The sequence below is a fragment of the Hyaena hyaena genome, unplaced genomic scaffold (genome assembly GCF_003009895.1).
Source record: "Hyaena hyaena isolate Hyena2069 unplaced genomic scaffold, ASM300989v1 scaffold_111, whole genome shotgun sequence".
Lineage (NCBI taxonomy): Eukaryota > Metazoa > Chordata > Mammalia > Carnivora > Hyaenidae > Hyaena > Hyaena hyaena.
The window spans coordinates 3,108,902-3,130,982 of NW_024080743.1; the positions used below are offsets into that span (position 1 = coordinate 3,108,902).

At 40.7% G+C, this 22,081-nt stretch overlaps 1 protein-coding gene across 2 annotated transcripts in view; it reads left to right on the forward strand.

Annotated features, from left to right (window-relative positions):
* The first annotated feature begins 2,860 nt into the window (after positions 1-2,860).
* Positions 2,861-22,081, forward strand: part of FNBP1L (formin binding protein 1 like) — a 113,244-nt gene continuing 94,023 nt past the window's right edge. For both annotated transcript variants that reach the window (XM_039236466.1, XM_039236465.1), the window contains exon 1: positions 2,861-3,066. In XM_039236466.1, the coding sequence (XP_039092397.1) occupies positions 3,043-3,066 (24 nt within the window). In that variant the 5' untranslated portion in view covers positions 2,861-3,042. The remainder of the gene's footprint in view (positions 3,067-22,081) is intronic.

A 22,081-nucleotide genomic window follows, 5' to 3' on the forward strand; every position in this document is an offset into this window, starting at 1 on the left:
GGGTGGCTCAGTCGGTTAAGCATCCAACTTCGGCTTAGGTCACGATCTCACGCCTTGTGGATTGGAGCCCCTCGTCGGGCTCTATGCTGACAGGCTCAGAGCCTGGAGCCTGTGTTCGGATTCTGTGTCTCCCTCTCTCTCTGACCCTCCCCTGCTCGTGCTGTCTCTATCTCTCTCTCAAAAATAAATAAAAAAACATTAAAAAAAAACTGATGCAAAATATGATTTGGGGGTAGCATCCGAAGTAAAATAATAGTAGACCGCTATTATACTAAAAAGATTTTGCTTTCAAGATGCTAAAAGTTATGTTTTATCTTTTTTAATGATGTTTTTGAACTGCTCACAAAATGCCTTGTTATGGGTCCATAAGAATAAATCTTATATATATGAATAAACACCCAGTAGATCATGCCCCAAGTCAACATTTTTATAAACTGCCATGCCAATAATATATATTTGTGTGTGACTATGCATGTGTGTATAAAACACCTCTGGATATTTGTTAGCGAAAATGTGCCTATATTGGGGCGCCTGAGTGGCTCAGTTGGTTAAACATCCGACTTTGGCTCAGGTCATGATATCACGGTTGGTGGGTTCCAGCCCCGCATTGGGCTCTGTGCTGACAGCTAGCTCAGAGCCCGGAGCCTGCTTCAGATTCTGTATCTCCCTCTCTCTCTGACCCTCCCCTGCTCATGCTGTCTCTCTCTCTCTCTCTCTCTCTCAGGAATAAATAAAACATTAAAAAAAAAGTCAAAAAAAATTAAATGTGCCTATACTATTTTAGAGATTCATTAATAAAAGGAATACTTGGGAAGCTGATGACTTTTTATTAGTTATATAATAAAATATAACACAAAATATTCTTTTGTTGTGATATTTTCACTTTTTAATTATTTTTGCTTAAAGACTGTTGAAGTAAATAATGAATTCTAAAGTCATGATAAAATTTTGTAAGTTATAGTTACTTAAAAGAGATTATCAATTTAAGTTGGTTTTTTGAATTATGTTTTAATTTTATACTAATGTAGGATAGTGGAAATTTTCTGGGAATTTTTGGCCAAAAATCTAACTTTCTGAAAAGAAATGAATTGCTCTAAGTGTGCCGTTCTGTTCAGAAACTTTGGGAGAAGAAAAATGGTCAGGTAGGAGATAAGACTTTATGTTCATTTGGGGACTTGTGTAAACAGTATGGTTAAGGATGATCTTCAATGTGAATGGTAGATTATTTATTTTATTTTTTAAAGGGAAAGCATACAATTTTGGCTTAAATTATGCTCCATGTGTCTTAACTTTCATGAGAATACCTAGATACAGTAAAGCTTAGTATTGGAATGGTTCTGAATAATGAGACAACCATTTAATATATTTTCCACTACTAATAAATCTTACTTGGGATTGCTAAATGCATTCATGATGTCTAGGGAGTAATAGGGAGAGGGGAAATGGATAGCAGCATTAGGTGATACCATTAACAATGAAAATTCTATTTGAAATACAGGCAGTATAGAAAAATATTGGAAAGATAAAACGTTCAGTCAGTGCCTCACAGACTTTTCACTGCATGGCATACTTAAGCATTTAACATTTGGCCATTGGAAGAGATTATTTATATGCTTAAAGCTGGATTCAGAGAAGGGAGGCAAGGATTCAGCAAGAATGATGGCCTGGCAGGAAGGCACAATTAAGGCACAATTACTTGCCTTAAGTCCAAGAGGGATCACACAGCTAGGCAGGGACTAGGATTGAAGCGGAACAGACTGGGGCACCTGAGCAGGCACTTTAAGGGGAGGAGTTTCAAATGCCGACACTCCGGTTTGGAGAATTTACAGACACTCAGCTGTCAAGACATCGAGGAGCACTGTACTAGTGACTGGATTGAAGTGTGTGTATGTGTTTAGGAGACAATTAATGCGAAAGCATATGTTAGTAGTTGCTAAGTGTATTTGGTATCTAATGGTACCCGCCAAGCTGGATGACTGCAGTTAATGATTGCTCACAAAGGCCGGGAAGTAATCCCCAGAGGAAAAAGGAAATGGTGGATCTGCCTCCAAGATTCCCATGTTCTGAGTGAGAGGTATCTGAACTTCCAATACGCTCTCTGGTCTACCGGGGAGGAATCTGGTTCCCGCCCAACCCCAGGGACGAGGCGCCCTTTCCCCAGCTGGGTCTAGCTCGGTTCCTGCAAGTGATAACGCAGCTCATATTGGTCCATGTCTTTCATCTCTTGTTATGGCAAGAAAATGAATGCTGAAAGATCTGCCTCTTATGATTTCCTGGCAGAAGTTATAAAATTAAAATGTTTTATTAAAAACAAAATCGGGGCACGTTGCATTCACATTTGACGTTCAACCTCTACACATTTCGATGATTCCCAAGATCACCTTTACCAATCAAGATTTAAAAAAAATAAGTAAAACACAAATCTCCGACTATGTAAACCCAAGGATTTTTAAGAGGTTTCTATGTCAGGATTTCTCCCAGGTCTGGAGGAAGCGAGAGGAAGGAAGGGAGGGTGACTGGAGTTGCCTCATCTAAAAGGGTCTCAGGGGAGAGAAGGGAGGTGGACGCCTTTCCCTTCTCTCCCTTTCCATCTTGGAGACAGAGATGAGAGTGGCGGCGGCGGCGGGACTGTGCGAACCCCAAGCGGCAGGCAGGAAGAGACCTAGCGCGAGAGCCAAACGGGTTGGGAGACCCTCTGGCGAGGGACTCCGCCGGCTGAGGCCAAGCAAGCGCGGGTCCGCCGCGATCCCAGGGTGCATCGCGCCCCGCCCCCTCCCATCTCCGCGTCCCGCCTCCCCTCGGCCCGGGCCCCCTCCCTGCCAGCTCCGGGAGGCGGGGACGCGGCGTCGGCGGCGGCGGCTTCTCCTGTCTAGTCTTTCTCACTCACAGGGGAGCCCGGCAGTGGCGGCACCTTCGGAGGCACAGTCGTGGAGCCGCAAGCCCGTCGGCCAGCCAGCGGGAGGTCGGACACACTAGGGACAGAGCCGACAGACGGACGGACAGCAGAGCAGCCAGACGGCCGGAGTCGCCTCAAGTTCCGCCATGAGCTGGGGCACGGAGCTGTGGGTGAGTCCGATAGAGGGGCTCCCAGCGCGGACTCCACAGCGCGCGAGGGGCGCGGGCTGGGCAGGCGCAGCTGACCGTCGGCGGCCAGAGCGCTTCGGACTGTTCCCGCCCCAGGCGCTAGCGGAGGGCGGGGGTCCCTCTCCTTTGTGTGCAGACCCCTGTTCCTTTCCGCCGGGGTTGAGGGGCTGCTGGTCTGCGCTCCCGCCTCTGCCGCCGCGGCGGAGCTGAAGGCAGCGCCTTGGACGGCCGGGGGAGCGGCCCGCGGGTTCCCGCGTCCGCCGCCATCCTTTCCCTTTCTCCGTCGCTCCTTCGCCTTCACTTTCCGACGCCTGGCTCCCTGCCGGGCCGCGCTCCTCTCCCTTTGTATCTCCCCGCCCGGAGGCGGGGGAGGGGGCCCATTGTCCCAAAGGGGCGGTGTTCCCCGACGGGGAGGGGGCCCACTGCGGCCCCCAGCCTGGGCTAGGGTCCCTGGGGCGAGGGCGTCGCCGGGCCGGGACTGCGCGGGGAGCCTCGAGGCGCCGCCCACCGCCCTCGCCCCAGGTAGGGGGAGCCTGGCTGCTTTGTTCCGAGCCCGGCCTCCGGCCAGCCAGGCCCAGCCCACACGCCCATGTCCTTCTCCCAGTCTGTGTGCCCCGGACCCGCGCGTAGCTTCGGGGATTCCGGCTGGTGCATTCCCAGCTGCTACCTTGGGCTGGGGTGGGGGGGGGTGGGGTTGGCTTTTGGGATCTGAATTAAATTGATGGGTCGATGGGGAAGCCAATTTTGCCAAAAGGAGCGTAGGGCTTCCCGATTGCTTTACTTCCCCTTCCGCTGTTCTTTATTCTCACTCGTCTCCCCCTTTTCTCTTTCCTCCTTGTCTTTCTTGGGCACTGAAGGCTGCAGACAATGCCCAATACTGGCCAAGGTGCGGGTGGACTGTAATACATCGGAGAATTCGCTCGCGACGCAGCTTCGGAAGGGTGGAGGTGTGGAGGGCAGTGATTTCTCAGGTGCAGCGGAGGGACCTGGGCGTGGGGGCGCTGTCCTGAGAGCTGCCTCGCCTCAAGCCCCTCCCCTTTTTATCTCACCTGTGCACATTTTCCGTGCCTTTTGTTATCGAGGATCTCGTGAAACCACTGCAGAGAAAAGGGGGAAAGAACTTTTTTGTCTTTAAAGGAGCAGTTTGGTTGGGAATGAAGGTAGATCGGTTAATTGAAGGGCGAAATGCTTTCTTACGTTATTTTTCACAGGCTGGGAATCTTAGAACTGAGAGAGGCTTTAGAGTTCATCTAGTTGAACACGTAGCCAGCCTTGGAATCTCCTGCAGCATTCAGGCCAAGTGTTTGCCCAGTCTGTAAACACACCGCCCCCCCTGCCCCCCATACCTCCGACGTTCGTTTCTTAGATAGCGTTGATTGTTCTTACATTAGGGAAAATTATGTAGTAAGTGAATTATGTAAAATTTAACCTTTTACATTAGTCAGATTCTCAGACTCTTTTTGGCCTTTTCCCTTTGATTTTGTACATTTTGTAATTGGAGGGCATTATCAAATAAGTAGATGGGTATAGTTTTTTATTTTTATACTTCGAAAATATTTTTATTTTTACATAAATGATCCACGTTTCAGAGAAAGCAAAAATGTACACAGATTATTTTTTAAAAGTACACATAGGAAGAGTAGAGTAATAGTATTTAGATTTAACTCTTAGATTTAAAAAGCACTTTTTATCATACTGTAGAACAGTTTTAAGGAGAAGATGATTAAAATGCGATTGAAAATTTTTTAATTGTAATTTAAGAATATAATGCATTCAGGGGCGCCCGGGTGGCTTAGTCGGTTAAGCGTCCGACTTTCGCTCAGGTCATGATCTCGCGGTTCGTGGGTTCGAGCCCCGCGTCGGGCTGTGTGCTGACTGCCAGCTCAGAGCCTGGAGCCTGTTTCAGCCTGTGACTCCCTCTCTCTCTGACCCTCCCCTGTTCACGCTGTCTCTCTCTCTCTCCTAGAAATAAATAAAACATTAAAAAAAAAATTAAAAAAAAAGAATATAATGCATTCAGAGTGGTTAGCAATCTCCCACTGTCTTCTGTATTTTGGTTATCTACTTTCAGCTTTTGAATAGTTTCTCAGCAGTGTGGAAAGGTAAACTGTAGAAGAGATGGGAATTTCTGTTGTAAGTAAACATTGTTTTGTATCTTTTTGGAAATTATGAAAAAATTTTAAATTAAGTTTTCTCTTAGAATTTAATGCACTGTGTTATAAACTTTTTAGTGGTTTTAGGATTTGAGGGAAACATTTGTTAGGAACTAAATAATATAGAATGAACTACTGTCATCTGGATGCTTAAACCCCAGATGAGTAGAAGTTGGTGTAGAGGGCTATTGTTAGCACCAGAGAAGAGACCTTAGAGAAATATGACTGGACTTCCTGTTCTGTTTTGAATAGGATATTGTGCTTCCAGTGGACTGTAACAGACACCTATACTGTGCTCTTGTCATTGAGGAATTTGAGGTTGGGAAAATTCTCTTGAAATTCTGAATTTAGAAATCAGTTCTATTATTTCATGTTTAAGATCACATTACTACCCCAAGGGTTTAATTGTTGGGAACAGTTGTTACCAAAAAATGATGAATGCAGTTATGCACTCAAACTTAAGTTTCTTTCTGATATTCATTGGAGTTTCATTGCTTTTTTAATGCTTCTTAAATCTTATGTTAAATTTGACAATAAAATAGTAAAATAGAGAACCACTTTAATACTGACTCTGGGGGACAGAACTAATAATGATAGGCTAAGTGGGTTATGTCAGACTTTGTTACTTGGTTGTGAGGGGATATGAATTAACTGGCAATAGATTTGAGATGTGCTTCAAGGGATTCCACGTGTTTCAAATGAGCATTTAAGTAAGTGTTGGATATATGCTAGAGAGTTAGTTTTGGGTTCTGTGTTCTTGATAATATCAAACAAAAAGATCAGTGTCTTCATTTCTTCAGGGTACAACATAATTATAAGATAGCATCCTTTTTATTTTTTTATTTTAATGAGATGGAGAGCGTGAGTTGGGGAGAAGGAGGGAGGGAGAGTGAGAGAGAGAGATAAGAGAGAATGAATCCCAAGCAGGCTCCATGCTTCGTACAGAGCCCAGTGCGGGGCTTGATCCAATAACCTTGGGGTCATGACCTGAGCTGAAATCAAGAGGGATGCTTAACCGACCAAGCCACCCAGGCATCCATAAATATTTATAGTGTATTCCCTTTTGTTGGTAGAAATTGTTGTGTTTACCATTGTGTTAACAGCTGTTCATAGTTAAGGAGGCTGAGAGTTAATCAAGACACCTATTTATGCCATCATTCTGTCCTGACTAATAAGGTAGAGGCTGGAGAACTGCCTCTAACAAATCTCTCTCCTCTGCATTTGCTATTTGCTTAAATTGCTCCATTCCACTCCCCTTCCGTGCTTTTATTTTGGACTCACTCTCTTCTTCCCCCAGCCTATAAATGTGGGTTTGGCTGAACTCTTCAAAACCCATTTTACCTACGTTCTCCTGTTTGTAGGCAGAAAATAGGACAAGAGGATAGTACTGATTTATAATTATGGCACCTACAAGTGCTATTTAATTTATTAGTCTTCAGTCTTTAAACGTTTTTTAATTCAATAGCAAAATAGAAAAAATAGAAAAATTTTGTCCTACCTGCAGTGTATTAAAAACTAGTGGCAAAAGATTATATACAAGTTTTGTTTCATAGGAAGCAAAAGCTGTTTCATGTATTAGTTCAGGCTATGTATATCAGACATACCAAAAAAGATAATTTGGGATGGGTTTTGGAATAAGGAAGGTTTTGCATATGGAGATTCCTGAGAAGTTCCTAGAGGGCAGAGATCATTGCTTAATCAGTCTGATTCATTGCTATATTCTCCCCTATCCACACACTTCCTGGCATAGACACTGACACTACTAGGATCTTTAGTAAATGTTTGCTGGATTGACCTGAGTGTAGTGGTTAGGTTTGGCTTGAATTTAAGTACAGGATGCCTGGAAATAGTGATGCAGGGTAGATTGGGAGCAGGCTCAGAGGTAGATCTGGCTGAATGCTTGATTCAGAGTCCTGGAGTGAGTGAAAAAGAAAGAAGTTATTTATTAGCACTAATTAACTGACCTTTTAGACTGTTTAAAAATCCACAGAAGGAAGTTTTTGTTTGTGTTGGTAGAAGGGATTATTTCTTCCTTCCGAATCCTTTGGTGGCAGGAGGAGAAATCCTTCTGGGTTTTTAGAAGATGAAAGTTTATTGATTTTATCACCTCTGCAAGAATATTTGAAGTGTGTTTGTTCTTTTAACAGTGTTTTATTGGTTCTGATATCGGTTGTATTTTTAAAATATATGTTATTTCTGTATTTTGTTTATATTGATTTTCCATTACCCCATATATATGAGTTAATATTTTTACTTCTACATCAGTTTAGTTCCAGTGCTTTTTCTGAGGTTGAGTTTTGATCATCCTCCCAGTGTGCTCTAACTAATAGCCTCATGAGCTGATTTATGCACTAAGTTTTACAAATATCAAATGTATTTTAGAATATTTTGAGATACCACCTTTAACTGATGGTAGAATGATGCTTTAAAATTGCAAATTGCGTTTAAAAATAATCTTTTGATATAGTTAATTCTAATGTCACCTGTGCTTTTCAGCATTCCTTTTTTCCCTGTAATAAGCTGTATTCTGTGATTACTTTTCATAGAATTTTCATTGACTAGTTCCTTAAAACCACCTCTTTGAAACCATAGAGAGATGCTGTAAAGTTTTGAAAGATGATGTCTGACTGCTTTTTGTAATGTGAGATTCAGCGTTTAGAATTTGTACAGGCCCCAAGAGAAACCTGGATTAATACGATAAAAATTTTTATAAATGTCCCTATTGAATCCAAATTATTTATTAATACTTGGGGCTTAGGAACAATTTTTCCTTAAGTTCTTGATAGAGAACTAATCCTCAGACTTTCAAATACCTCATGAAATAAGTGAAATATTAGTATTATATATTTGTCATAGTTTGAAAAAGTATAAATGTTTATATAGAGTCAGATTTCCCATTTTTGGCACACCATTTTGTTTTTTGTTTTTTTAGAATGAGAATCATTTCTTTTATTCCTACTGTATCCCTGCTGTTTACCTAATTTGTAGAAGAATTAGGCATATAACAGGCACTGAAATATTTGTTGAATGAGGAAATCAATGAATTGCTGTAACTCTATCATCAGATAATATGTTAAATACTAAGGGTATTTTGGCTTTTTTTTCCCCCCAGCATGTATATTTCTTGTATCGTTTAACTTTAGCGATCCTTTGTTTTTAAGTAGGCCCCACATCAATGTGGGGCTTGAACTCAATGGCCCTGAGTCAGTGCTGTACCACCTGAGCGATCCAGGCACCCCTTTAAGGATCCTTTTTATAATCTTGAAATATAACTAATTGTGCCTTTCATATGAAATTTTCTCTTTTAGGCTGAAATTCTCATTTCCTTGATTGTACAGATGATTATTTTCTTTTAAGTTTATTTATTTTAGAGAGAGAGTACATGTGAGCAGGAAGAGGGGTGGAGAGAGAGAATTCCAGCCTGGGGATCCTGACAGGACGAGCCCGGGGGATGGCTTGATCTTATGAACTGTGAGATCATGAGCTGAGCCAAATCAAGAGTCGGATGCCTAACCAGCCCACTGAGCTACCTAGGCACCCCCAGATGATTCTGTTTTAGTTGTAGTATATTTTATGAACCTTTGGATTCTAGAAATGACAACGGTGAACATTTTCTTGGATGGTCATGTAAGAATAATGTAACTGTAAATTTTCTGAGACTTAATAAATTGGGAAAGCATAAGACATGGATTTTTAGTGAGTAGAAATGTGAAGTTTATTCTGAGGTTTTTGACAATATTAGTGGTTGTTGAGATTTTTTTCCATTAGAAATTATAAAAATCAAAATTATGGAAATAGCTATGGTAAGTAAATAGCTTTTGAATAAGCACAAACTATAATTAAAATTTTTTTAAAAATTTATTTTATATTTGAGAGTGAGCGAGTGAGCAGGGGAGGGTCAGAAAGATGGAGACAGAATCTGAAGCAGCCTCTAGGCTCTGAGCTGCCAGGACTAAGCCCAAAACATGGGGCTTCAACTCAAGAGCAGTGAGATCATGACCTAAGCCAAAGTCAGACGCTTAACCAACTAAGCCACCCAGGCGCCCCTCACCTTCATTTTTTAAAGTTTTATTAAGATGTAGCATTTAGCCATTAAAGTGTACAGATCTTATATGTAGAACGTTAAGATTTAAAAAAGTGAACATACTCCTGGAATTCCCACTAAGCAAGATATAGAAATTCTTTCATGCTGCTTCTGGTAAGTATCTACCCCAAAGTAACTACAATTCTGACTTGTATTGCCATTGATTACTTTTGTAGGTTTTTTAAACTTCACATGAATAGTATCATATGTATCCTTTTTTGTCTTGACTTTTTCATTTAACATGTTGTATGTGAGAATCATTCTTTTATGGTTAGTTTGTGGTATTCCATGTTATGTATAAGGTTTGTCTTTTCCTCTTCTATGTGCCTGGGGTCACTCCTAGTCTGGAACCACTTTAAACCAGGTTCAGGGCTTGAAATTCCCTTGTGTAGTTTGTTGGATTTCGATTTGTCCCTATATTTTGTGCTGTGTTATCAAAACAAAGATCCTGATTTTCAGAATTGACAAACGTCCTCAGGGCAAAAGAAGCTTATATGCTTTTATTTTTCCTTTTTGGTTCTCATTTTTCATTTGTGACTTTTTTTTTTTTTTTTTTTTTTATTTCTAGGAGAGAGAGAAACAGCGTGAGCAGCGGAGGGTCAGAGAGAGAGGGAGTCATAGACTGAAGCAGGCTCCAGGCTCTGAGTCGGCAGTCAGCACAGAGCCCGACGCGGGGCTCGAACCCACGAACCGCGAGATCATGACCTAAGCGAAAGTCGGACGCTTAACTGACTAAGCCACCCAGGCGCCCCTCATTTGTGACTTTGTAATTCCTTGTTACCTTGGCTTATCTTTGATCCTTCATGTTTTTGAAATATATATTTTACCCATATTTTAAAGTTTTTATGCAGTAGAGGGGCACCTGGGTGGCTTAGTCGGTTAAGCGTCCGACTTTCGCTTAGGTCATGATCTCGCGGTTCGTGGGTTCGAGCCCCGCGTCGGGCTCTGTGCTGACTGCCGGCTCAGAGCCTGGAACCTGTTTCAGTCTGTGACTCCCTCTCTCTCTGACCCTCCCCTGCTCACGCTCTCTCTGTCTCTCCTAGAAATAAATAAAACATTAAAAAAAAAAAAGTTTTTATGCAGTAGAATAGTGAGAATTGATCTGAAAAACATAATCTGCTACTACTAGAAACTGGAAGTTGTTACATTGAGTTTTTAATTTTTAAAAGATGTTTATGTATTCATTTTGGGACACACACGCGCGTGCGCACACACACGCGGTCGGGGTGGGGAGGGTCAGGGAGAGAGGGGGAGAATCCCAAGTAGCCTCCGTGTCGTCAGCACAGAGCCTGATCTCATGATTGTAAGATCATGACCTGAGTTGAAATCCAGAGTCAGATGCTTAACAGACTGAACCACCCAGGTACCCCAGAGTTTTTAATTATTTTGCTATTGTATTTTTAATTTCCAAGAGCTGTTTTTTGTTTTCTTTTCTCCCTCCCGTCTTTTATAGAAAGCATGAGCAGGGGAGGGGCAGAGAGAGGGAGAGTGAGAATCCCAAATAGGCTCACACACTGGGGCTCAAATTCATGAACTGTGAGCTCATGACCTGAGCTGAAATCAAGAGTCGGGTGCTTAACCAGCTGAGCCACCCAGTCACCTCTTTGTTTTCTGAATATACTTTTTTCATAGCATCCTCTACTTAACATCTTGGAGCAGTATCTTTTCTTACTTCTTTTTGTATACCAAAAATAAGTTTTTGTTTCATTGTGTTTAGTTTTGCATAGTATTTGTGACCTCCAATTTGCTTTTTATCCCTTTTTGCTAGTTTTGGTTCCTGTTTTTCATGTTAGAGACTTTACTTAAATGTTTTGTGATCCCAGGATCCTGGAAAGATGTCTGTCAAGATTAGCGCATATTGAGCTGTGATATGCCCTACCAGCAAGGTTAGGGTTTGGGCTGTTAATAAAGTTTTTTATCCCTTTAAGGGATTTTCACTTAATAGTTCCCCCAGGGATTATTCGAATCTTCTACCTCCTTTTCAATCTTATTGTGAAAGCTCAGGAGGTATACTATAGTTCTTTCTTTAAAAAAATTTTTTTTTTTTTAATGTTTGTTTATTTTTGGCAGAGACAGTGTGAACCGGGGTAGGGCAGAGAGAGAGGGAGACACAGAATCCGAAGCAGGCTCCAGGCTCTGAGCTGTTAGCACAGAGCCTGATGCGGGACTCAAACTCACAAACCGTGAGATCATGACCTGAGATGAAGTCAGACACTTAACCAACTGAGCCACCCAGGTGCCCCGTATGTCTTTATTTTGAAGTCACATTTGTCATTGCTGCTTATGGGGCTGGGGGCTGCAACTTTTTTTTTTTTTTTTTTAAACAAGTGCTTAAATAGTTTATTTGTGTTGTATAACAGGATATTTGGAGATAGGCAGTCACTGGTGTGGGTTCATGAACTCAACACTTTCAAGATCAGCATCTCTGAAATGTTTTGGAGTTTCCTTCAGAGTTGCAAGTTGTAGCTCCAACTATCAGATTTGTAGGTAAGTCCAAAAAAAAAAAAAGGAACGTAAGGGAAAGAGGTACAACATCAGATATATCTGCCTCTTAGGAAGGCAGAAGCTTTCCCAGTTTCTACAACAAACTTCCCCTTAGGTTTCACTGTCCAAAGCTGGACACATTGCCACCTGAACAAAATTAGGGTTCTCTTAGGAATAAGGGGAGTAGGTGTAAGGTACCCCAAAATAAAGAATTTGTGGTGATTGTCTTGAAGAAACTAGTGATCGCTTTGTAGAGGCAAAACACATGTGTGCTAACATGCATTTATGGATATTTGAATAATAGCAAAGAGGTTAAGAAAAGGTAGTGATATTAATGATGAAGCATATACATATTTTTTTAAAAGTTTATTTATTTTGGGAGAGAGTGTGAGAACAAGGGAGGGGCTGAGAGAGAGAACCCCAAGCAGGCGCTGCGCTGTCAGTACTGAGCCCAGCGTGGGGCTTAATCTCATGAACTATGAGATCATGACCTGAGCTGAAATCAAGAGTGGAATGCTTAACCAACTGAGCCACCCAGGCACCCCAAGGCAGATACTTTAGATTTGTGGTCTTTTGGAGTCTAACATGGCCCACCATCATTTTAAGAGGCTTGGTGGTGAAGGGCTTGTGTGTCTTACCTGGAGTTCATGGGCTGCCTTTTGCTTGCTATACTATGTTGTGGTGACATCACCTGCCAGAACAGATGGGTGTTTTACATAAATGGTTAGAATTGATGGTGAGGGCTTGTTAAAGTTGACCTAATCTCTGAGTGAAGGTACTGCAGGGGCTGAAGAAAGGGTACTGAAATAGAAGTCCAGAAGTTTATTGCATGAGGAGAAAGTTTTCTTGGATGTTGGAAACAATAAAGATCTCCTTTAATGGTGCAGGTCTCTTAGTCACCTAGATATAATACCAAGCCACAAAATTGACTCCAGTAAGTAAGAGGCCATCAGCCTAGAGTTACTGACATTTTTTTTTCTTTAAATTGATACATTTAAAGATTATTTATTGTTGAGAGACAGAGAACAGGAGTGGGGGAGGGGCAGAGAGAGGGAGACACAGAATCTGAAGCAAGCTCAAGACTCTGAGCTGGAGCTTGACATGGGGCTTGAACTCATGAACCATAAGATTACCACCTGAGCTGAAGTTGGACGCTCAACTGACTGAACCACACAGGTGCCCCTGTTATTAACTAAAATCCATAGTTTATTCACATTTCCTTAGTTTTTACCTATTGTCTTTTAGTGTTCCACATTACATTTAGTTGTCATGTCTCTAGGTGCGGGCAAGTGGGGGAGGGGCAGTGAGAGAGAGGGGGACAGAAGCTCCAAAGCGCGCCTGATCCGCGGCTCGAGATCATGAACTGTGAGATCATGACCTGAGCTGAAGTGAGACGCTCAACCGACTGAGCCACCCAGGCTCTCCTTAAGCACTTCTTACATGCCGTTTTTTCAGACTTTTCTTGTTTTTGATGATCTTGTGAATTTAGAGGAGTATTAGGTATATTGTTGGATGCCTCTCTATTGGAATTTGATTGAAACAATTTTTTAAAATGTTTTATTTATTTTTGAGAGAGAGAGAGAGAGAGAGAAACATACAGACAGATGGATGGAGTATGAGCTGGGGAGGGGCAAAGAGAGACACACACAGAATCCAAAGCAGGCTCCATGCTCTGAGTTGTTAGTACAGAGCCCAGTGTGGGGGCTCATGCTGGTGAATGGCGAGATCATGATCTGAGCCAAAGTCGGGTGCTTAACTGACTTGAACCACCAAGGCACCTCTGATGTTTTTATTGTGATCAGACCAAGGTTGTGGGTTTTGGGAAGGATGAACATGTGCTATTTTCATCACATCATTTCAAAGATACAGATTGTCAACAGGATTTATTTATTGTTGATACTGATTTTGGTCAGTTGGCTGAAGTAGTGTTTATCAGATTTCCCCACTGTAATTTTTTCCTCTTTTTCCATACTGTATTCTTTGGAAGGAAGTCCCTATGTGCTGCCCACACTTAAAGGGAAAGGAGTTATGTTCCCTTTTTTAGAGTTGGAGTATCTACATAATTTATTTGAAATTATTCTGTACAGGAGATTTATCTCTTTGCCCTTATTTCTATCTGTAAGGATATAATCCAATACTGCTTCATTTATTCTGTTGCTCAGATTGTTCCAGCTTTGGTCATTGGGAACACTTTTAGTTGGCTGCTGTGCCCCAGTAACATATCGCCATCAGTAAGGATTTCTTAAAAACTTCTTTACTTGGACTTTAAGATGATACAGGCTCCTCTTGCATATTTTCTGTCCCAGTCCTAGAACCAGCTATTTCTCTAAAGAGCTCTCGTTCCTTTTATTGGAGAATGGTGTTAGAGACCAAGATACAGGTGCTAGATGTGCTTACTACTGCAGTTTTATTCTTTTAATTTCTCTCAGCTGATAAAACAAGTATATGTGTATATACTAAGCTGTGTACAAACACTGTATCCATAAATATTTCTATATGTAATCACCTGTATCTATATTAATTAAATATTTAATGATGTCTCCAACTCTAATCCATTTGCACATTATTCTTCTAGCCTCTTCTCCTTGCTTACCTGTAAATTCCCACTTGGGACAACTCCCTTTGGCTGCCGTTCCTTTTCAGTATATATGTAGTGTAGCAATATCAGAGTTCTAACCTGTTGCCCTCTGGGGGACAACTTTATCAGCTCAAGTACAGTTCTTATGTGCAGTTCCTTTTCCCTCTAGTTCTACAGACCTGCATTTTCAAAGTTAGGTCAGCACCATTTATTCCCCCATCCCCTTCAGTGAGCTTGTTTCATATATTTATAATACAGTTAGATTTTCTTATCTCAGTCTGTATTCTTTCTTGGGATCCTTTGATTTTCTCCATGATTTAAAAAAAAAAGTATAGACTAAGGCTTGTTCCTTGTGCTGTAGGTTTTGATAAATGTATAATGTTATGTATCCACCATTCCAAGATCATAAAGAATAGTGTTCCCTCTTAAAAATCCCCTGTGGCCTATCTCACACCCATTAGGATAGCTACTATCAAAACAGCAGAATAAAACAGGTGTTGGTGACATGAAGAAATTTGAACCCTGTGTGCTGTTGGTGGGAATGTAAAATGGTGCAGCTACTGGGAAAAACAGTATGGTGGTTCTGAAAAATAAGTCATGGAATTACCATATAATTCAGCAATCCCATTTCTGGGTATTTACCAAAAGAATTGAAAGCAGGGTTTTTTTTTTTTTTTTTTTTTTTTTTAAAGTAAGCTCTGTACCCAAAGTGGGCTTGAACTCAGAGCCCTGAGATCAGAAGTCACATACTTTACTGACTGAGCCAGTCAGGTGATCTGAAAGCAGGGTCTTGAGAGAGATTTATATGCTCATGTTTGTAGCATTATTCACAGTAGCTAGATGTTAGAAGCAATCTAGGTATTGATAAACAGATAAATGGATAAGGAAAATGGTGTGTGGATACAGTGGCATGTTATTAAGCCTTAAAAAAAGAAGGAAATGCTGATCTATGCTACAAAAATGGGTGAGCCATGAGGACATTATATTAAATGAACTAAGCCACAAAAGGACAAATACTGTGTAATTGCAGTACATGAGGTACCTAGAATAGTCACAGAGACAGAACATGGAATGATTGCTCAGGGCATAGGGGAGGAGGGAATGAATGTTTATTGTTTAATGGGTATAGTTTTAGTTTAGAAGATGAAAGAATTCACAGTGGTTGTGCTGTGCTGGTATAACAGTATGAATGTAATAACACTGAATTGTATACTTAAATGATTTAAGATGGTAAATTTTGTCTTATGTATACTTTTACTCCCTTCCACCAAAAAAAAAAAAGTCCTTGTGCTGTACCTGCTCATCTTCTCCTGTCCAACTACTGATTTTTTTAGACTTTCTTTAATAGCAGTTTTTGATTTATAGCCAAATTGAGCATAAGGTAGATATTTCCCATGTCTCCTCCCAGGTGTGCATAGCCACCATTATTAGCATCTTCCACCAGAGTGGCATATTTGCTACAATTGATGGACCCACACTGACAGATCATTATTACCTAAATCCGTAGTTTACATTAGAGATCACTTAAAAAAACTTTTTTTTAAATGTCTTATTTATTTCTGAGAGAGAGAGACAGCGTGAGCAGGGGAGGGTCAGAGAGAGAGAGAGAGAGGGAGATACAGAATCTGAAACAGGCTCCAGGCTCTGAGCTAGCTGTGAGCACAGAGCCTGACACGAGACTCAAACCCACAAACCGTGAGATCATGACCTGAGCCGAAGTCGGATTCTTAACTGACTGAGCCACCCAGGCGCCCCAGAGATCACTTTTTAAAAAAGTTTATTTTGAGAGAGACAGAGACAGTGCGAGCAGGGGAGGGGCAGAGAGAAAGGGAGAGAGAATCCCAAGCAGGCTCCACACTGTCAGTGCAGAGCCCGATGTGAGGCTACAGTTCACGAAACTGAGATCATCATGACCTGAGCTGAAATGAAGAGTTGGATGCTCAACTGACTGAGCCACCTTGGTGCCCCTAGAGATCGCTCTTGACACTGGATTTAGGCAAATGTATAATGACCTACCACTATTCTAATATACAGAGTATTTTCAGTGTTCTAAAAAATCCTTTGTGCTCCACCTGTTCATCCTTCCCTCTTTTCTAACCCCTGACTACTGATCTTTCATCATCCTTAAAAGAAACCAGTACCTATTAGAAGTAACTGTTTCTCTCACCCAGCCTTAGCTTTAGGAAACTACTAATCTGCTTGCTTTTTCTAAACATTTGTGTTCTGGGCATTTCATATAGATGGAGCCCTACAGTATGTGGCCGTATGTAACTGGAACTTCCTTCTTCTTTTTTTTAAATAGTATTTATTTTTAAAGTTTATTTGAGAGAGAGTGAGAGAGAGAGAGAGCGCGCGCGAGCATGAGAGCACAAGCAGGGAATAGGCAGAGGGAGAGAAAGAGAATCCCAAGCAGGCTCTGCACTGTCAGCACAGAGCCGGACATGGGCTCAAACTCACAAACTGTGAGATCAGTGACCTGAGCTGAAATCCAGAGTTGGACACTTAACTGACCAAGCCACCCAGGTGCCCCTGTAACTGGAACTTTCAATAAACATAATGTTTTCAAGACTTACCTATGTTACAGCATATATCCGTAAAATTCACTTTTTTCATTACTGAATAATAATTCATTGTATGCATACACTGCATTTTATTAACCTGTTTATCAGTTTATGGACATTTGGGTTGTTTCTGCTTTTGGCTATTGTGAATAATGCTGTTATGAACATTTGTGGATAATTTTTTTGTGGATATATGTTTTTGTTTCTCTTAGGCATATACTTAGTGGAATTGCTGGGTCATATGGTATCTCTGAGTTTAACTGTTTGAAAAACTCCCAAAATGTTTTTGTATTTGCACTAGCAATATAGGAGGGCTCTGAATCCTTCACATCCTTGCCAAAACTTGGTATCATCATTTTTTTTTTTTAATGTTCATTTTATTTTGAGAGAGAGAGAGAGAATCCCAAGTAGACTTGTGTTGTCAGCGTAGAGCCCCACTTGGGGCTTGATCTTATGAACCATGGGCTGAGATCAAGAGTCTGATGCTTAGCTGACAGTTATAGCCATCATAGTGGTTATAAAGTGATATCTCATTGTGGTTTTGATTTGCATTTATCTTGTGACAAATAATGTTGAGCACATCTTTTCATGTGCCTTTATATATTTTCTTTGGAGAAATGTCTTTTAGCCTCAGTTAACTTATTTGTTTTTGTAAGGTTTTTAAAGTTTGTTTATTTTTTGAGAGAGGGGGAGAGAGCGAGTACGAGCTAGCGCTTGGGACACGCACACATGCATGGGGATAGGCAGAATCACAAGCAGGCTCTGCGCTGTCAGCGCAGATCCCTATTTGAGGCTTGAACTCACCAACTGTGAGATCATGACCTGAGCCAAGGTCGGATGCTTAACCGACTGAGCCATCTGGCTTTGAGCTCCACATAGGATTCTCTGCTGTCAGCATGGAGCCCACTTAGGATCCTCTGTCTCACTCTGTCTCTGCCCCTCTCCTACGTGTGTGTGATTGCTTTCTCTCACATTCTTGCTGTCTCTCTCAAAAATAAATATTAAAACAATCTAAAAATATATTAATGTTTACCCTAATTTGCTCTGATAGTATGTATTAGTAACATGTAAATAAAAACCAATATTGAGAAGAAAAGAAACTTAATTGCAATGCTAAGAAGATACTGCATTTGTATTTGATGTTACTCCTTGAATTTGTCAGCTACTCTTTCAGTCTAAGAAATGTTTGATTTTGGCATTTAGTTTGAGAAACTTAAAGTCCCAAGTGCAAATGTTAGCTGTGCTTTTACTTGTGTTTTGTTAAAGAGACTTTTCAGCTAACTGGCATTCCACTTGGCTTGCTTCCCTTAGCTCTAACCATGATGGCAGCCCTTGTCATTGTCAAGTAGAAACTTTTTTGTTACATCTCAGTAATTTCAGCTATGGAAGGCCAGGCAAGGTGCGGTCTCAGATACTTAAAAATAATGAAAACTTCTGTATAATTCATATATGTGACCTTTTGAAGTTTGAATTTTATTGCAGAATTTAGTTAATACCTGGAACTAAGATAATTTTGGCTGGTCTTCAGATCTGTTCCAAGAACAATAATGGCAGTATTTTTTTGTAGTGATGCAAGATTACAAATGCTGCAGTGGAATTTACTCATTTTATTGTAGATAGAAAGTTAACTGAAGTCCAGTTTTTGTTTTCCTTTTTCTTAGTATTTTTACTATATTATCTAGATCAAGAACCTAGATCTTGTCCTTTTTCTTTTCTTTTCCCTTCCCTTTTTTCCCCCTTCTTTTCCTCTATCTTAATTTTCTTGGTTAGGTAAAATGTTGATCCATTTCTACATTCAACTCCTGTTAGTCCAGAGGTTATTGATTTATTTTGTGGATTTTATATCCTTTACTTGAACAACAGCAGCTGCTCTCTTATTGCACTCAGCTGTTTATAATTTGGCCAGTTTGGCCTGGAGATTCTGATTCATTAAGTTGTGGTGGTGGTGAGTGGTCAGCCATCTGGAGTTTTATAAAACTTTACTGGTGATTATGGTTCTTACTCCTGGCTGAAAAACATTGCTGTTAATTAGCAGACCTTTAAACTGTGTGATCATTAGAATCATCTTGGGAATTTAAAGGCAGTAACAACAAAACAAACCTCCCAAGGCCTATTATAACCTCCTTAATCAGAATCTCTAGGAATGAGGCCCAGGAATTTGTATTTTAGAAACACCCTGGATGATTTTGATAATACCAAAGTTTGAGTATCATTGCTTTACATGCCCCCAAATCTACTTCTATTAAACCAGGGCATTTAGAAAACTTTCTGTATTTGAACTGTATCATATTTCCTTTTTACTCCCATTGATTTGCTTTTAGTAATACTAGGAACAATTGATTATTGACTGCTTACTATGTTGAGGCAGTGTATCTGACTTCTTGGGGCTTGTTAAGTGTCTTATTCAAAACTACTTCACAGTAAGAGTCAGAACTAGGATATAAATTCAGGTCTCTTTCCGCATACAGAGCCTTCAGTCTTTACCATGAATATTATTCTACTTTTATTAATTTGGTTGAGAAGCCAGCCATTAAGTGTATGTATAAAAGAGATTAGTTTTTGAAGGTCCTCACAGTTTGCCAGTTTATTATAAGGACTTTGCTTAGAATATTGCCCACTGCATTACAGTGTTTTCTTTATGAGACTTGGGGGAGAAATTTCTCTTAGGTTTTTTATTACATAGAAGGTGTTTTCTGTGACTTTTCTCATTTTGACTATGCTGCTAGAAAACTTACAGTCACATTTCTGGTTCACTGATAGGAAATGTATGGATTTTTTTGTCTGCATTTTGTTTACAAAATCTCTTGGTATCATTTTAAATGTCTCCTTGTTCATTTTTCTTATCTTTCTTTTTTTTAAAGTTTATTTACTTATTTTGAGAGAGGAAGATAGAAAATGAGCAGGGGAAAAGCAGAGAGAGAGAGACAGAATCCCAAGCAGGCTCTGCACTGTCAGAGCAGAACCCGATGTGGGGCTTGAGATCATGACCTGAGCTGAAAATGAGATGCTTAACCGACTGAGCCACCCAGACACCCCCATTTTCTCTTCTTTTTAAAAAATTATTTTGTCTTGCTGTGTTACCTTTATAAGTCATTTTAAAGGAAAGTGTTAAGTAAATTAACAAGTGATTTTGAGCCATTTTATATAATTTGGCTAAATGTCTCTTTGAAAGAGTTGACTTTGGGGAAGGGAGGAACTTAGGACTGTGCCAGGCACAGTGGTAAATGTTCTTTTATTTTACTTTCATGCCAACTATTTTGGTGTTTTCAGTACCACAACTTCAAATAATTAAGTGATGGTATTCTCATTTTATGGAAGATGAAACTAATGAGAAAGATTAACCTTTGTCACGAAAGCTAAACTTGAACCCAGCTTTGTGCTACTCCAACAACCTTATTTATTTATTTTTTTAAGTGCCTCTAATGTATCTAATTTACCTAACCATTTCTAAATGCTTTATTGGAGTCGTTCATATAATCAGTAAACATTTGTGGATGACTTTATAGGAAGCGCTGTGTCTAACACTGCCTTGTAGAAATTGGCACACTGATTAGAATGTTTTATCCTCAACTTAGCATGTCTTTGAATGTACATTAGATTAGTTAGGGCCCTGGTAGGAAATAGCACACCCAAAAGTTAGATGAGTAGAGTTTAATAAAGATACCGTTCATAAAGATGTGGGCATATGGTCAACTGAACCAAGGTGGATGGTGAATCACCCTGGAGCTAGTAACAGTTGGGAGCTTTTATTACTTAGGCTGGTGTTAATGGGCAAGGAGAAGGAATAGTTAACCAGACTCCTAATCAGGAGCTTTAAGATAGAACTGCCTGATGGCATCTGACCTTTAGCATGGGAACATAGGAGGTTTACAGTTAATTGGTAGGGAGGGAACTGCAGGAATAAAACCTTGGCCTCATTTTCATCTTGTTTGTGCCTTCCATTGACTGAACACAAGTTAAGCCCAAGTTTAAGAGCAAGGGAGCCCACTTAATGATGCAGTCTACTGGGTCCATAGAAGTATTAAAGGTAGACAGAGATTCTGGGAGGGTAAACAGCACAATCATGGTCTCTGTTCTAAAGGAGCTTATCATCCCGCTGGGAAGATAAATATTCAGCAAATTATTATAAGTGAGATTATAAGTGAGTGCTAAAAACAAGGTGCTGTGGAAATGGCATCACATCATAGATCTACCTAGTCTGAAGGGTCTGAAGCAACTTTGCGGAAGGTTCTTCCACATCCTAGTTCTTTGAATACAAAACTGGGTGGTTCAGTTGATTAAGCATCTGACTTCAGCTCAGGTCATGATCTCACCTCCTGAGTTCAAGCCCTGCCTTGGAGTCTGGAGCCTGCTTTGGATTCAGTGTCCCCCACTTGTGCTCTGTCCCTATCTCAAAAACAAATACACATTAAAATTTAAAACAAAACAGATTTCTGATTTCCTCTAGAGCTTTTGATGTAGTAGGTATGGGGTGGGGTTGGGGAATATGTTTTTCAAAAAAATCTTAACCTAGGTGATTCTGTCAGTCATTTATTAGAGTTAGTGAGAGGCCTCTATGCCTGGGGCTTACAGGTTGAGGGGGAGGGTGGTGTGAGGTGAAGCTAGAAAGGTGATTGGCAGAGTATTGTAGATCATTCTGAAAGACTTTATTCTAAGGTAGTAGATAGATATTGGGAGTTTTTTCCCAAGCTACCTTGTGTGCTCTCTCCCTCTCTCTATATTTTAATGTTTATTTTGTGAGAGAGAGCATGTGTGCATGGGGGAGGGGCAGAGAGAGAGGGTGAGAAAGAATCCCAAGCCGGCTTGCCATGTCCTCTCAGAGCCTGACACTGGGCTCAGTCTCTCAGGGGGAGATCATGACCCGAGCAGAAATTAAAGAGTCGGGTGCTTACCTGACTGAGCCACCCAGGTGCCCCTACCGTATGTACTCTATATCTAGCTGCTTCTGCCTCTCTCCATAGCTTCTAATTCCCATGTCTGGCTTCTTTGATGTCATTCTCTGAACTTCCAATTCTTCAGTAGAAAATAGTTATCAAGGAGACTGGAGAAATAAAGACTTAGTGATAACTGTAGCACTGTGTCTCTTTTGAGGCCTAGAATAGTAGCTGCATTCTAAAGTTCGATAGTTTCCATGGAG